This window comes from Gobio gobio, assembly GCF_949357685.1.
Source record: "Gobio gobio genome assembly, chromosome: 21".
Classification (NCBI taxonomy): Eukaryota; Metazoa; Chordata; class Actinopteri; order Cypriniformes; family Gobionidae; genus Gobio; species Gobio gobio.
The window spans coordinates 15451373-15465675 of record NC_137117.1 but is presented as its reverse complement, the minus strand read 5'-3'; the positions used below and the strand labels follow the sequence as shown (position 1 = coordinate 15465675).

General features: G+C 38.6%; 1 protein-coding gene across 1 annotated transcript; it reads left to right on the top strand.

Moving 5' to 3' along the window:
• The first annotated feature begins 8487 nt into the window (after positions 1 to 8487).
• Positions 8488 to 13781, top strand: LOC307118175 (lysophosphatidic acid receptor 4). Its single transcript, XM_079803681.1, has 2 exons — positions 8488 to 8580; positions 10728 to 13781. The coding sequence occupies exon 2, from the start codon at positions 10890 to 10892 to the stop codon at positions 11820 to 11822; it is 933 nt and encodes a 310-aa protein (XP_079659807.1). The 5' UTR covers positions 8488 to 8580; positions 10728 to 10889; the 3' UTR covers positions 11823 to 13781.
• The last annotated feature ends 522 nt before the right edge of the window (positions 13782 to 14303 follow it).

Here is a 14303-nt window from a genome sequence, read left to right as displayed (position 1 = left end):
CAAACAAATATAAAAAAGGCACATTTTTATTTAATTTATTTAATTTTACTTTATTATTTAATTTAATTTTTGTTTTTTATTTTATTTTATTTGTATTTATTTTATTTTATTTTTTAGGGCACACTTGAATGTCCAGATACATTTTTTTTTTTTTTTTTAGCATTGTGTTTTCTTGTTTTAAGCATGAATCGGACACAATTTTGTAAGGTGTAGCATTAAAGTGATAAATAAACAAACAAATAAATAAATAAAGCAAGCAAGCTGCTATAGGGTAAATTTGATTGCATAGCCAAATCACATAAGCAATAATCCATAGATTCACCTAATGCAACAATAAAGAAGATTAGATAATTTACTAATTCTGATTAAAATGTATAGTCCTATATTCTCAAAATCATTTCCCATTAGTAAAGCTTACACAAATTGCCAGGTAAGCCTATGTGTTATAATTTTACCATTGTTTTGACAGGAGATTTTGTAGGAGAGATGGGAAGTGACAGCAAAGGAGAGAGGAGAACGGAATCACTTCAAGCCGATACTCGAACTCGGGTCGCCTGAAGCGCTGCGGCTCCGACATGGTGTTATGTCACAGGCCGCCTTTAGTCAAAAACCTTCCTTTGACTAAATAGTTTGTCTATTTCAGCATGAGTGAAATGCTGATTTTGTCCTCAGGACACCAGCAGTCATGGAGTCAGACGCTGTGAGATCACGAGGACACCAGAGCACATGTGTCTCAGCCTCCAGCTGCGTCTCGCATGCCAAACCTCCTCCGCTCTGTTACGGGTGTTAAAATTAGAGCTTTTTCAAATCCAGCAAGACTTCCCATTCTCCCGTCTCTCTTCCCCAGAGCTTTCTCCCCGACTTTCACAGATCAAAGCTGCATTTCTTTCTTGGTGGCTGTTGAGTCAGCAGTCTAAATTAGAAATGAAGAACAGCAGAGGAGAGAGAGAGAGAGAGAGATTTACAGGAAATATTCCATCTTTTCATTTGAAGTCATTATTTTTTGCTGGCATTCCACAAAGAATTCTATAAAGAACTGGACCTTAAAATATCAGTAATAAGCATGACCCGCAAGACTGTACAGAATGAAGGAAATACTGGATGGATGGACAGACAGATGGATGGATGGACGGACGGACAGATGGATGAATAGATGGATGGACGGACGGACAGATGGATGAATGGATAGATGGATGGATGAATGGATAGATGGCTGGATGGACGGACAGACAGATGGATGAATGGATGGATGGACGGACGGACAGATGGATGAATGGATGGATGGATGGACGGACGGACAGATAGATGGATGGATGGATGGATAGATGGATGGATGGATGGACGGAAGGAGGAATGGATGGATGGATGAATGGATAGATGGCTGGATGGACGGACGGACAGATGGATGAATGGATGGATGGATGGATGGATGGATGGACGGACAGACAGATGGATGGATGGATGGACGGACGGAAGGATGAATGGATGGATGGATGGACGGATGGACAGACGGATGGATGGATGGAAGGACGGATGGATGGACGGATGGATGGATGGATGGACGGATGGACGGACTGAAGGAAGGAAGGAAGGAAGGACGGATGGATGGATGGATGGATGGACAGATAGATAGATTAGATGGATGGATGAATGGATGGATGGATGGATGGATGGATGGACGGACGGACAGACGGATGATGGATGGATGGATGGATGGATGGATGGATGGATGGACGGACGGACGGAAGGATGAATGGATGGATGGACGGATGGACAGACGGATGGATGGATGGATGGATAATAGATGGACGGACGGATTGAAGGAAGGAAGGAAGGACGGATGGATGGACAGATAGATTAGATGGATGGATGAATGGATGGATGGATGGACGGACGGACAGATGGATGGATGGATGGACGGACAGATGGATGGATGGACGGACGGAAGGATGAATGGATGGACGGATGGACAGACGGATGGATGGATGGATGGATGGATGGATGGATGGATGGATGGATGGATGGATGGAAGGACGGATGGATGGACGGATGGATGGATGGATGGATGGATAATAGATGGACGGACGGACTGAAGGAAGGAAGGAAGGAAGGAAGGAAGGAAGGAAGGAAGGACGGATGGATGGATGGATGGATGGATGGATGGATGGATGGATGGATGGGCGGACAGATAGATAGATTAGATGGATGGATGGATGGATGGATGGACGAACAGACAAACAGGCAGACAGACAGACAAACAGATAGATGGATGGATGATGGATGGATGGATGGATGGTCAGATAGATAGATAGATAGATAGATAGATAGATAGATAGATAGATAGATAGATAGATAGATAGATAGATAGATAGATAGATAGATAGATAGATAGATTCTGTGTCCTGTCAGCTCAGATTTTGGCTATTGTTCTCTCATCTCAAGCACATGTGAAGCAGCCGTGTGGATGGGCGAATTTGCTGGGAGAGATGTGAGTCTCAGGGAGGATGACCTACTTTTGATCCCAGCACTTCTCAATGCTCTCTCTTTCCCTGGAAGGAGCAAACCTTCCACAGAACATGTAACAGTATCATTTGTGACTGCAGGTGCTACAACCGACAGACACTGGAGTGATTTAGCCACTTTCCTGCCAATAGTATATCCTGCATGCTCTCTCTCTCTCTCTCTCTCTCTCTGTGCAATTCGAACTGTCTCTGATTCATTATTCATCCTCAGTATGTTTGCATTTCTTCAGTACACCTGGCCTTTCCTCGTACTGGGGGACATGTTTTAGTCTCTACAGTCTGACTCTAGTTTTCTGTTCCCACCAGAAACTCAAACTGCAAACAGTTCATCATCTCAGTAAATCAACAGATGCACAGACAGAATTTCGAAACTGATTACCAGGAGTCTTGCAACCCATGCCACTAAATTCTACTAAATTTCCTTTAGCTCCTCTAAAACAGATTCTGCAGCTCAGTCCAAGTCAGCAGAACATATGAGACAATAGCGGAGCCATATGCCAACATCTTAAAATGGGTCTCAAGTGCATTTTTAAATGGCAAGTTATACAAGTAAATAAACAAACTCATATAACTGGTTTTTAGACCATCTGGGAGCATTTAAACATTTAGTGGGTCTGAAAAATGAAAATAGCAATGAGAAACAAATTGCAAATATGATGTCAGTTGGATTATTTGACCGGGCCAGAGCTTGTTTCAGGATCAGCATAAAGGATCTGGGCAATTGCACCAACAAGATTCAAAATGGAATAGACATTTGTCTATTTCGCAGTTACTGGATGTGAGCCTTACCAGAGGAAAATGAGCACACACACACAAGACAAAAAATAGCCGCATTTATAAAAATGACCCCATTCAAAAGTTTATGTATTTCTTCTTAACATGTGTCGTTACCTGGATAAGAAAATCACAACTTGTAATTTTGCTTAGTACACGGTGTGACTACAGAAGAGTCAAGTATTAAATAGGAAAAATATCGAAACACTTTGTTCATTTTTTAGAGCGAGATGCTAACGGTCTAATCAGATTCACTCGGCTGAATGATCGGCTGAATGGATTCGAAAATGGTAAAACTCGACAGTTTAACTCTATTTTCAAAAATCGTGGAGTGTTCCTTTAAGAGGGGGGTGAAAAATTTGTGTTTTTGAAGATCAAGGTAAATTGTACTTCGGGGAAACATGTAAGTATCTTCTGTTGCTTCCGAGGGGAAGTACTAAATAATAAAAAAAGATATTTAAAGAAAAAAAGGCAGAATTGTGATGTTAACTTGCAAAAAAAAGTCTCAATTCAGAGTTTATATCTCTCAATTCTAATAAAAACATTCAGAGAAAAAGGCAGAAAGAAGCATGCATGCCGTCACGTGTATCTGTTTATGATTGACGCTGTCTATTTCTATAAACTCAATAAGACAAGCTCAAACAAACTACACAACACTAAACCAATCTGTTGTATCTACTAGTGTTTGAATGGATCTTTACAAGCATGTTAAATCTCTACATTCCAAACAAACAGCATCTGACCTCACATGGTTTCCAGAAGACTCTAAGCTTCTCTTGAGCAGGTGGTGAGGGTGGGAAACACCATCTGCTCCTATTTAATAGGTCAAATACCCAATCTTAGATTCAATGAACTCTCCATTAAATATTCTACTCACATTCATAAAGCAGTTAGATGAGAGATTATCACACGTAGGGCAGGATGTTATGGAAGATGACTGCTCACTTTCAGTTTCAACTGAGTTTCCTATGATTCAACACAATTTGTTTGCCATTGAGATGCTTCAGTTGCTGAAGGAGGACAGTGGATTTGTCCAAAGGACAAGGTGAAAGGTCAAAGCATGTTGCACATCCTTACAGCACATTACAGATGATCACATCAGAGCAAAGATCGTCCATGTGTTTTACTGTCGCACGATATTGCACATTTCAATGCAAACATCCTGTCTCAGCATTTTTTGCTTGCAGCATGACTTTGAAAAACAGTTATTCCATAACCCTAAAAACGACTTTGAAAATCTCAAGAATATTATGTTTGCTAAGGGTATTTTTTATTGTGAAGAGCGTGCTGTATTTAAAAGGATATAATTTACATCTGGACGCTTTGTTACAAAGTGACATTGCATTGGCGCACATGACATTTCTGCAACACTTTAAAAAGTTTAGCATTCATAATCTACATTGATCAGATAAAGTATATAACACAAATTATCTCTTCATCACAGCTCCTGTTAGTGGGTGGGATATATTAGGCAACAAGTGAACATTTTGTCCTTAAAGTTGATATGTTAGAAGCAGGAAAAATGGGCAAGCGTAAGGATTTGAGCGAGTTTGACAAGGGCCAAATTGTGATGGCTAGATGACTGGGTCATAGCATCTCCAAAACTGCAGCTCTTGTGGGGTGTTCCCGGTCTGCAGTGGTCAGTATCAAAAGTGGTCCAAGGAAGGAACAGTGGTGAACCGGCGACAGGGTCATGGGCGGCCAAGGCTCATTGATGCACAGGTTTGGCAGCAAATTAGGGACCAACACTATATTAGGATATAATGTTACCTGTCATAATGTTATGCTGATCGGTGTATGTTGTAATGCATTGTATATTTTCATAAATATTTGTAAGTAACAATAAATATAAATACATATTATAATGTATTAAAACTGTGGTTGCAATTTTATTCACAACATCACTCAATGCATTATAACATGCATTACAAGGCATAGTTAATAAATTAAAAAATACTTTTATTTTACCTAAATAGTCAATTCAAACAAGTCAATAACAATTCAATTTGGAGATCATTCCAAACCATGTTATTGTAATGGTCAACACATAGTTTCTTAATTCACATACTTTTTATCCTATAATAACAAATAATCAACTGCTGAAATGCAAACCAACAAACTTCTGTGCTTTCAGAATCAGTTTCATGTATTCCATAATGGCATGGCTGCATTTCAGAGTCATTTTCCGAAACAAATGCCAAGTGTATCCTCACAGGAAGTGTGGAATGTGATGGGCTTGTAGTCAGTGAATGCATCTATCACTACATAAAGGCCATCGGACACAATGCCACCCTTAAACCAAAACACAAATCTCATTCTTGTCCTCTGATTCAAACTTTAGAGCTGCAAACTCAGCCAAATCAGTTTCATTCAGTCAGATGGTATTTACACAATCCTAAACAAGATTTATTGTCCTCATGATGAGTTTGTACATGGCTACTAAATTAACTATTTTTTTTATTTTTACCCATAAAGACTACTGTATCATATTTGATATATTTCTAAGGCCTCAATGATCACCGTGATCAAAACTTTCCTGAAAAACCTGTTGCACACAATCTACTGTACATGCCTTCTGTTGTCTGACTGATAGTTTATACTGTTTTAGCAAAAAAATGCTGTAAAATATTGTTATTAGTATTTCAAGATGAAAACTTCATGAAGCAACTTAAGTTTACTTGACTATCCATATATTATTTATTTATTACTATTATTATTTAGAAAAATCGTGTTAAAATGGTTTGTTCAAATGCAATAGTAATAGTTATGCTTGCCTTGGAAATAAGATATTAAATAAAAATATTATTATTATTAAGAGTATAGGCCTATGATAAGGGTTTATGCGCCATCTTGTGTTCAAATGCCAAATATGGCATCCAAAACTGAAACGGACAGATTTAGATCAGCAAAACTGATTCTACACAAGAGGAACAAAAGCAGTTTCGATACAACCAATCTCAGCTGAGTGACTACTGAGATCTTCTGGTCGTAAGGAGCACTCACTCACTTTACATTTAGGGATGGTAGTATTTCAGATACTTTTATTTAAAATACCCCAACTTTCATGCACGTGAGCTTGCTGCATTAATAGGTAATAAGATAAGGTGAGGTGAGGTGAGGTGAGGATGTCATGGTTGATTCTACTTGTTGATTGAGGTTAAAACAGAACATCGTTCAGATATTTCTTCAGTTCACTTGAAGGAAAGAGCACTGGCAAAGGCAAAGAGTGTTAGCCAGTCAGTCTTTATAGTTAAGCACTATTTAACTTTTCCATCCACGCAGAATCTTGGGACATGTGGTCTTCACCTCACAGCCGGTGGAAAAGAATCGGGATAGGACTCGGGCAGAAATCATGTTCATGGATGTGATTATTAACGTTACTGTAGTATGAAGCAGAGCAGGACTGAGTGTTGTGGGAGCTGAGCAAGACTGCTGGAGCGATTGATAATAAGAAGAGCGCAACACACGCCTCGCGAGCAGCAGGACTTTTATTATGGCATAGTCGCCGGCGGGACTTTTATTATGCCACAGTCGCCGGCGCCACTTCCGCTTTTCCGGTCATGAGTATGAGGTAACGCTGCTTGTTTATCATATCAGATACATCTGAGTGTGTTGAAAATTATGTTATGACATTACTTTGCGTTCGCTTGGCGGCTGCTATGACACTTGTTCACACTGCAGTCAGAGTAAAGCGTTTCTGCAAAATAAAACCGGAAACTGAGGGGAAAGCAGATATGACACAATTGACAGGCGACTTCCTCACACATCCCGGTTCCTTGGTTAAAATAGCAATTTTCTCACGATTTACAAATAGTTGGAAACATTTGGGATATTGTAAGTACTCAACTGAACAAAATATATAACACTGGCCTAGTGGTTTTTGGATATTTTACTGAAATTTTTTTACATAGTGCACCTTTAATCAGTTGTTGGGTTCATCAACTAGCTAGTCAAATGTGTTTAAAGGGATAGTACCAAAAATGAAAATTCTGTAATTGATTATTCATCCTTATGTCATTCCAAACCCACAACTGCCACTCTGAAGCTTCAAAAAGTTCATAAAGAGATCATAAAACATATGAATTGCGGTTTAGTCTAAATTTTCAGAAGAGACACGATCATGTTGGCTTAACGTCGAGAACCAATGAGGTTCATTCTAGTGTGTAAATGCAGCCCTTTGCAAGAACCAATGAGGTTTGTTCTTGCAGCTTCGGTTTATTATGTTTGGTGATCAATGTTTATTTGTGAATAAAAGCCTAAATTCAGTCTGTTCATCATATAAAGCGATCGGTCTCTTCAGAAAATTTGGACTAAACCGCTCAATTCATATGGATTAGTTATGAACTTTATGAACTGTCAAAGTTGTAGTTGCGTAACTGTCAATGGAGTGACAGAAATCTCTCAGATTTCATAAAAATATCTTCATTCATGTTCAGAAAACGAACGGAAGTCTTACAGGTTTGGAACGACATGAGAGTGAGTAAATGATGACAATTGTCATGTTTTGGGTGAACTATCCCTTTAAGCATTAATGTTTGCTAGGACTGGGTGATATGACGATATGCATCATGGTAATGATATAAAGTGTAAATCAATTTTTACTGTACCCTTTAGGCCTATATATTGCAAATATAATATATCCATGCTGCTTTTAGTGGGCAGGAGTTATTCACACGTTAGAGCGATAAAGAAACATGGACGAATGAGTAGGCCTGCTTAATAAAGAGCGGGACGGGTTTGATGTTAAAAAGAGTTATTAAAAGTGCAATAAGTGAAAATGCAGTGAAAGAGAAAACTCATATTGACTATTTGCACACTGACAGCTGGCAGCTCAACTGTCAAATACACAAAAATATGTATTCAAATAGTTTGTTCGGTATTTCATTTTGATTCATTTCAACGGAGGTATGTTGTATTTTTGTTTAAAATATATATTCATGTATTTATGCTCATCTGTGTACATTAACTCTGTTAGACCACCTTTCAATTTCTAAGGTGACTCATTTATTTTAACACAGCAAACTCAACAATATCTAGACAATACAGTACACTGGGTGGAACAATAAATGCATAATTTCCACATGGTAAAACGTATGCATGTCCCCCACGTCGGGGGAGGCTGCACTTTTTGGATTTCCTGTTCTGTCGTTTCATATCACTGCGTCAAACCACAGCTTTTAGATAGTTTCCACCACCAACAGAGCAACAGCTTTCCCGCGACTTGATGAACACAATGTGCCTTTCTCTGTAACTCAAAGTCTTCAAGGACAATCCTTCAAATCTTGTAAGTACATGTTAAAAAATTATTTTAGTGTGGTGTATGCTTAATTTGCCTTTCTGTCTAATTGAATACACATTTTTAAATTATAAATTAGCATAGAAATTTGAGTGACAAGTTGAATTGAGAAACGAACATGGATTTTCTTTTAAAGTCCTAATATTCTGTGTTTAGTGCAAGTTAATTTCAATCAACGGCACTTGTTGCATATAATGTTGATTACTTCAAAATGTTAACCTTTTAAAAAGTGTGTCCACTTACTGGAAATCAAAAGTACAGCCACAAAATGTAAACGTGTGTTAACATGATTTTACTAAGCCATCTGGTGTACCCTATAAGTTATAACATTTTACGACTTTGTTGAGATAACATAACGTTTAAAATGACAGTCAAAATAACGAGAACAAGTAAGTGCTTTTATACAATTATAAGCTTCACATTTTGTCTTTGATATCCTTTAAAAATTTGCCTCATTCACGATATCTCGTGACTGCGATTTATGCCTTTTTTCCCTTCAAGAATACAAGCGACAATTCGAACACCATTGTTCAACCTTATGCAACAAATGCAGAATATATCTTTAATGACAGCAGCAATAAAGTAAACCTGCGGCCGGTTGTGTAAACTTTGACTAGTTAGTCATCTACTGTAAATGTTTTCTTCAAGACTGGTTCTAACATTTTAAAGTCAGTTACATAAAAAGGTAGATAGTGTCATTTGAATTGGAAAAGTACAACTCATGCCCCTTGGTTAACTGCTAGTTAGTCAAACTAGTTCTTAAAGGGATAGTTCACCCAAAAATGAAAATTATCCCATAATTTACGCACCCTCAAGCCATCATATATCAGCCAAACACAATCAGAGTTGTGGCTCTTCCAAACTTTATAGTGGGAGTGAATGGTACCTTAGATTTCGAAGCCCAAAAAAGCGCATCCATCCTTCCATCATAACATCCTGAAACAAAGAGATGCATTTTGTAATAGTTTTGTGGATATTTTTCTTATAAAAACGCATCGCTTCGCTTCAGAAGGTCTTTATTAACCCCTGGAGAGTACTTTTATGATGGATGGATGCACTTTTTTGGACTTTAAAATCTAAGGTACCATTCACTGCCATTATAAAGCTTGAAAGAGCCAGGATATTTTTAATATAACTCCAATTGTGTTCCGCTGAAAGAAAAAAGTCCTATACAGCTAGGATGGCTTGAGGGTGAGTAAATTATGGGATAATTTAACATTTCTGGTGAGCTAACCCTTTAAGACAGGACCCTAGTTTAATGATCTGCACTTAGAATCCACTTTTGCTAGTTTAACGACGGGAAAAAATGGTCTGCGCGCCAGGAGCATGGTCCAAAAGGGCTGTACCTGTCTTTTAATGAGTCATGGGTGTGTTGTAACGTGCAATAAACCAATCAGAGTCTCATCTCCCATTCCCTTTAAAAGCCAGTTGTGCTTGAACCATGGCGGATTCGCTATTTACTTGGCGGAATTTGACTGAACGCTTCTCCAGAGAGGAATCCTTTTATTTTGAATATTTAAAAAATGTTGGCGTGTCAACTCGCTGTCGGTCGGAGAGGAGAGCGCGGCTGTTATCGATACTATAGAAAAGGAGTATCGTATCGTTTCAGATATTTCAGTATCGATACATATCGAAATATCGATATTTTTGACAACACTAGCCTGTGCTACACTGAGCAATGTACACGGTCTCAGTATTTCAGGCACTTGTTGCGCTTACTCGACTCTTCATGGCCAATCGCTTTGTGTACTCCCAAGTTGTAAGTCGCTTTGGATAAAAGCGCGTCTGCTAAATGCATTAATGTAAATGTTTCTGACATCACAAACAACCTTGTAACCAATCATGTGCCGGCAGGCTTTAGCATGTGCTGGCAGGCTCATATTCATTAATCCGCGTATACTCAATGAAGCACAAGTGTAGAGTTACATTCAAGCTATTTTAAAAAATGTACAGTGAAAAACATTTAAATTATGAGTTTTAAGGGATACAATTATTGACTACAAGGGGACTTTAACTTAGTGGTTAAGTTTATGTCACTAGATGACTATGTTCTTTTAGATATATCAAAGAGCTTCAATGGAAGAGTCAAATGATCAATGTCACTAACTTACCATTTCAATGTTCTCTTTTCACAGCGGAAACTCGCAGACTTTTACCTCCATCCTGATGGGGAACCAAATATCAGACTAGTAACCAAAACAATGAACAATAATTCCTTTATTTCAGTTCTAGTAAGTCATTGATGTGAGCAAATCTCTAAAATCCAACAACCTTATCAACCCAAGCAACACGACATCATGGTAAACAACACCACCTCAGTCCACGACTATGAGTTTTTGGCTTTACAGCGCTACCTCTTCCCACCCGTGTACGGCCTGGTCCTGTTTTTTGGACTGATAGGAAATCTCGGAGCGTTGTACTACTTCATCTTTAAAATCAAACAGAAATCTCCTTCAAACATATACATCATTAACCTGGCAGTGGCCGACACACTTTTCTTGTTCGCCTTGCCGTTTCGCATCCACTACCATCTGAATGACAGCAACTGGATATTTGGCAGCACCATGTGTCTCATCACCGGCACTGTCTTCTTCGCCAACATCTACATCAGCATCACCTTCATGACCTGCATCTGTGTGGACCGCTACATCGGCACCGTCCACCCTCACACCTACCTGAAGCACCGCAGCACGAGTCTCGCCGCACTGGTGTGCACCGCCGTGTGGCTGGTCTCTGGGGCGGTCATGTTGGCCTTCATGCTAACATGCCCGTTATCTTCTAAAGGGAAAATGTGCTTTGAGCGCTTCACTTCAGAAGAGTGGAGCGACTTGGCCCCCTACAGCATTTGCAGTCTCGTTTTCGGATCCCTTCTGCCTTCTGTGGTTATCCTGGTGTGTTACCCCATCGTGGCCCGCCGCATCGCCCGCATCAACAACTCCACCGCCCGCGGGGCACGGCGGGTCATCTACGCCATCCTGGCCATCACAGTTCTGTGTTTCCTGCCTTATCATGTCGTGCATCTAGTGTACCTCCTGATGCGCTTGAGACGGATCGAACATGATGATTGGATTTACGTCCTCCTCCGGAGGGTGACCATGGCCCTGGTCAGTCTAAACAGCCTCCTGGACCCAATACTGTACTACTTTGCCACCGGCCACTATAAGTGGGTGTTCAAAGGACTGAGGCTGAAGAAGAAAAAGGGTGTTTATTCCATTTCCAAAGGTTTTTAAGCTTCTGAAGGCTTCGTTCTGACTGAACTATTTGTTTTAAAGTCCCCCTGTGGTGAAAATCAAGTTTTTAATGTTGTTTATGTCTATATGGTGTTTTAATAAGCTTTAAGGCAATATGTCAACAGTATTTTCTCTTTAAAACTGCAGAGTCTCAAAAACACGGTTTGAAATCGCTGGTGTTTCTGACGTCACAAACTACCTTGTGACCAATCACGTCAACATGCTGGCTGGCTGGCTTTAGCATATCATTGACTATTCTCTGAAGCAGTGAGACAGAATATAAAGAGAAGAAAAGTTATACTGGTATATTTTTCTGTTGTTTTGAAAAATCGGGTACATTTAGCAATATAGTGGGTGAATTATGTATATGATGTATATTACAATGTTATGATGAACTATATGCCTTTCTCCACAAGTTGTTCAAAGCAGGGGCGATTCTAGGACTTTCATTTTAGGGGGGCTCAGCCCCCAGTGAGGGAATGAAAAAAAAATTGGTAAGACTTTAGTTTAGGGTCTAATTCTCACTATTAACTAGTAGCTTATTAGTATGCATTTTAGGATATTGGCTGTTTATTATTTCGTTTCGGGGGCATGGCCCCTCGAGAAAATTTTGATTTCTATGATCTACATATGTGCATTTTAAAAATTAGAAAACAATAGCTTGTAAACCATGTCAGTGGGCTGATCAATATGACTGATAAAGTTTTTCCATTTTTGTCAGTGAAGAAAGTAAACATATGTTTCACTGATATTTATAGGCTATGTGTTATGAATCATTTTCGAAGGCTAACAATAAAGCTAGGTAACAAAATGTACAATATGCACACATTCATTACTAATCTTATGTCCAATACAAGCTGGAAAAAAGCTGAACTTTTTTTATTTACTGAGAGCTACAAATGGAATTTATTAATTTACAATATGCACACATTCATTGTATGCACACATTCATATCATGTCTAATCTGAAGAAAACGGCTTTGTTAATATTTCTTGTTTGTTAATTATATTATAAATGACATTACATAGGCCTATTTCAAATCAAAATGGCGAATTTAGACAGAAGTTTATTAATTTGGCTAAATATTTTTGTCATTTGTTTAACATTTCCGATTTAAAGAAGCAGCTGTCAAATATGAAACGTTTAGTTTAGCTACATATCTCGCGCTTGACGTCGAGTCCTGCTGCTAAAATTCGTGCTCAGCCTCAGCAGCTTCTGTGTGAACATAAAGCCTTCGCAAATATTTTGACATTGACGAGCGGTGACAGACCAATGAGGCTCAGATAAACGCACACACTTCTGCCTCTGACGTGCGCTGTGAGAAAACGGGACGAAGCTGAAGCTGAAGCCTCCCGCCAGTTTCATAAGTTTGAAAGGTTAATAATCACACATTTTTTAGGGGGGCTGGACATAATTTTAGGGGGGCTGAAGTGACTAGTGACGGCCATGGTTCAAAGAATGTTTCTAAGGATACTGACAATACTGAAGGCAGACTGAGATGGCAAACGGGAACATGGTTTGTGTAACATTAGCAACACATTATTAATAACGTAGTCAAGCAAAATGATAATCATATTCATATTAAATCATGCGTCCGACATTGTAACGTTAAAGAGCGCCATTGTGCAGCATTTACCTCAGTAAGTTGGCCGACTGTATTTCTGAGCTTGTGTGAGTGAGTGGAGGCGGGGCTATTGTGCATATTCATGAATCTGCATATACTAAATGAAGCAAGAGCCTAGTTACATTCAAGCATTTTTAAGGCACAAAGATGTCTTTGGAATGGCTTTTGATCATTTTGGTGATCAAAGATGAGTTTAAGGGGACACAATTATTGACTACAGGGTAAGGTGACCAGATTTCTGAAATGGAACCGGGGACATTTCCTATTTGAGTGGTCAAAATATCACTAAAATCTCATTTGTTATTATCTTTCAAATAAAAAAACAGGGACAAGACATTTTTGTATGTTTTGCTGTTATTGTTATAGGCTCCCTATATTATTATTATCATTAATAATTATTATGCTTTAGTTTGATTGTTAGGATTGGTTTGGATTTCAACAACAAAAACAATGAAAACTGTTAATAGTAACCACAAGCAGTTCAAAACAATATTATAACATGACTTAACAAAAACACATTACAAAAATAAAATAAATATGATAAATAAAACTATTTAACAAATATTTTAACATTTATAATTGTATTTAATATTTTTATTTTCACAAGTTGTTCTATATAAATTGCTTTTTTAATTCAAATGTTTTGTTACATTTGTGCTCGCAAATAACTCTTACTATCCTCAGTTGGTCTTGTTGTTTTGCATTTTAGGCTTATTTTAAACAGAAAGTATGTGTATTTGTTGCAATTGTAACGTTAATTGTTTAGGTTTTTTTATAGTTAAGATGTGTGGTAATCACTGCTTTGTGACTGCGGAACCTTTGGGGACAAAACAATCCCGCACCCTGTTGAGGCTCTT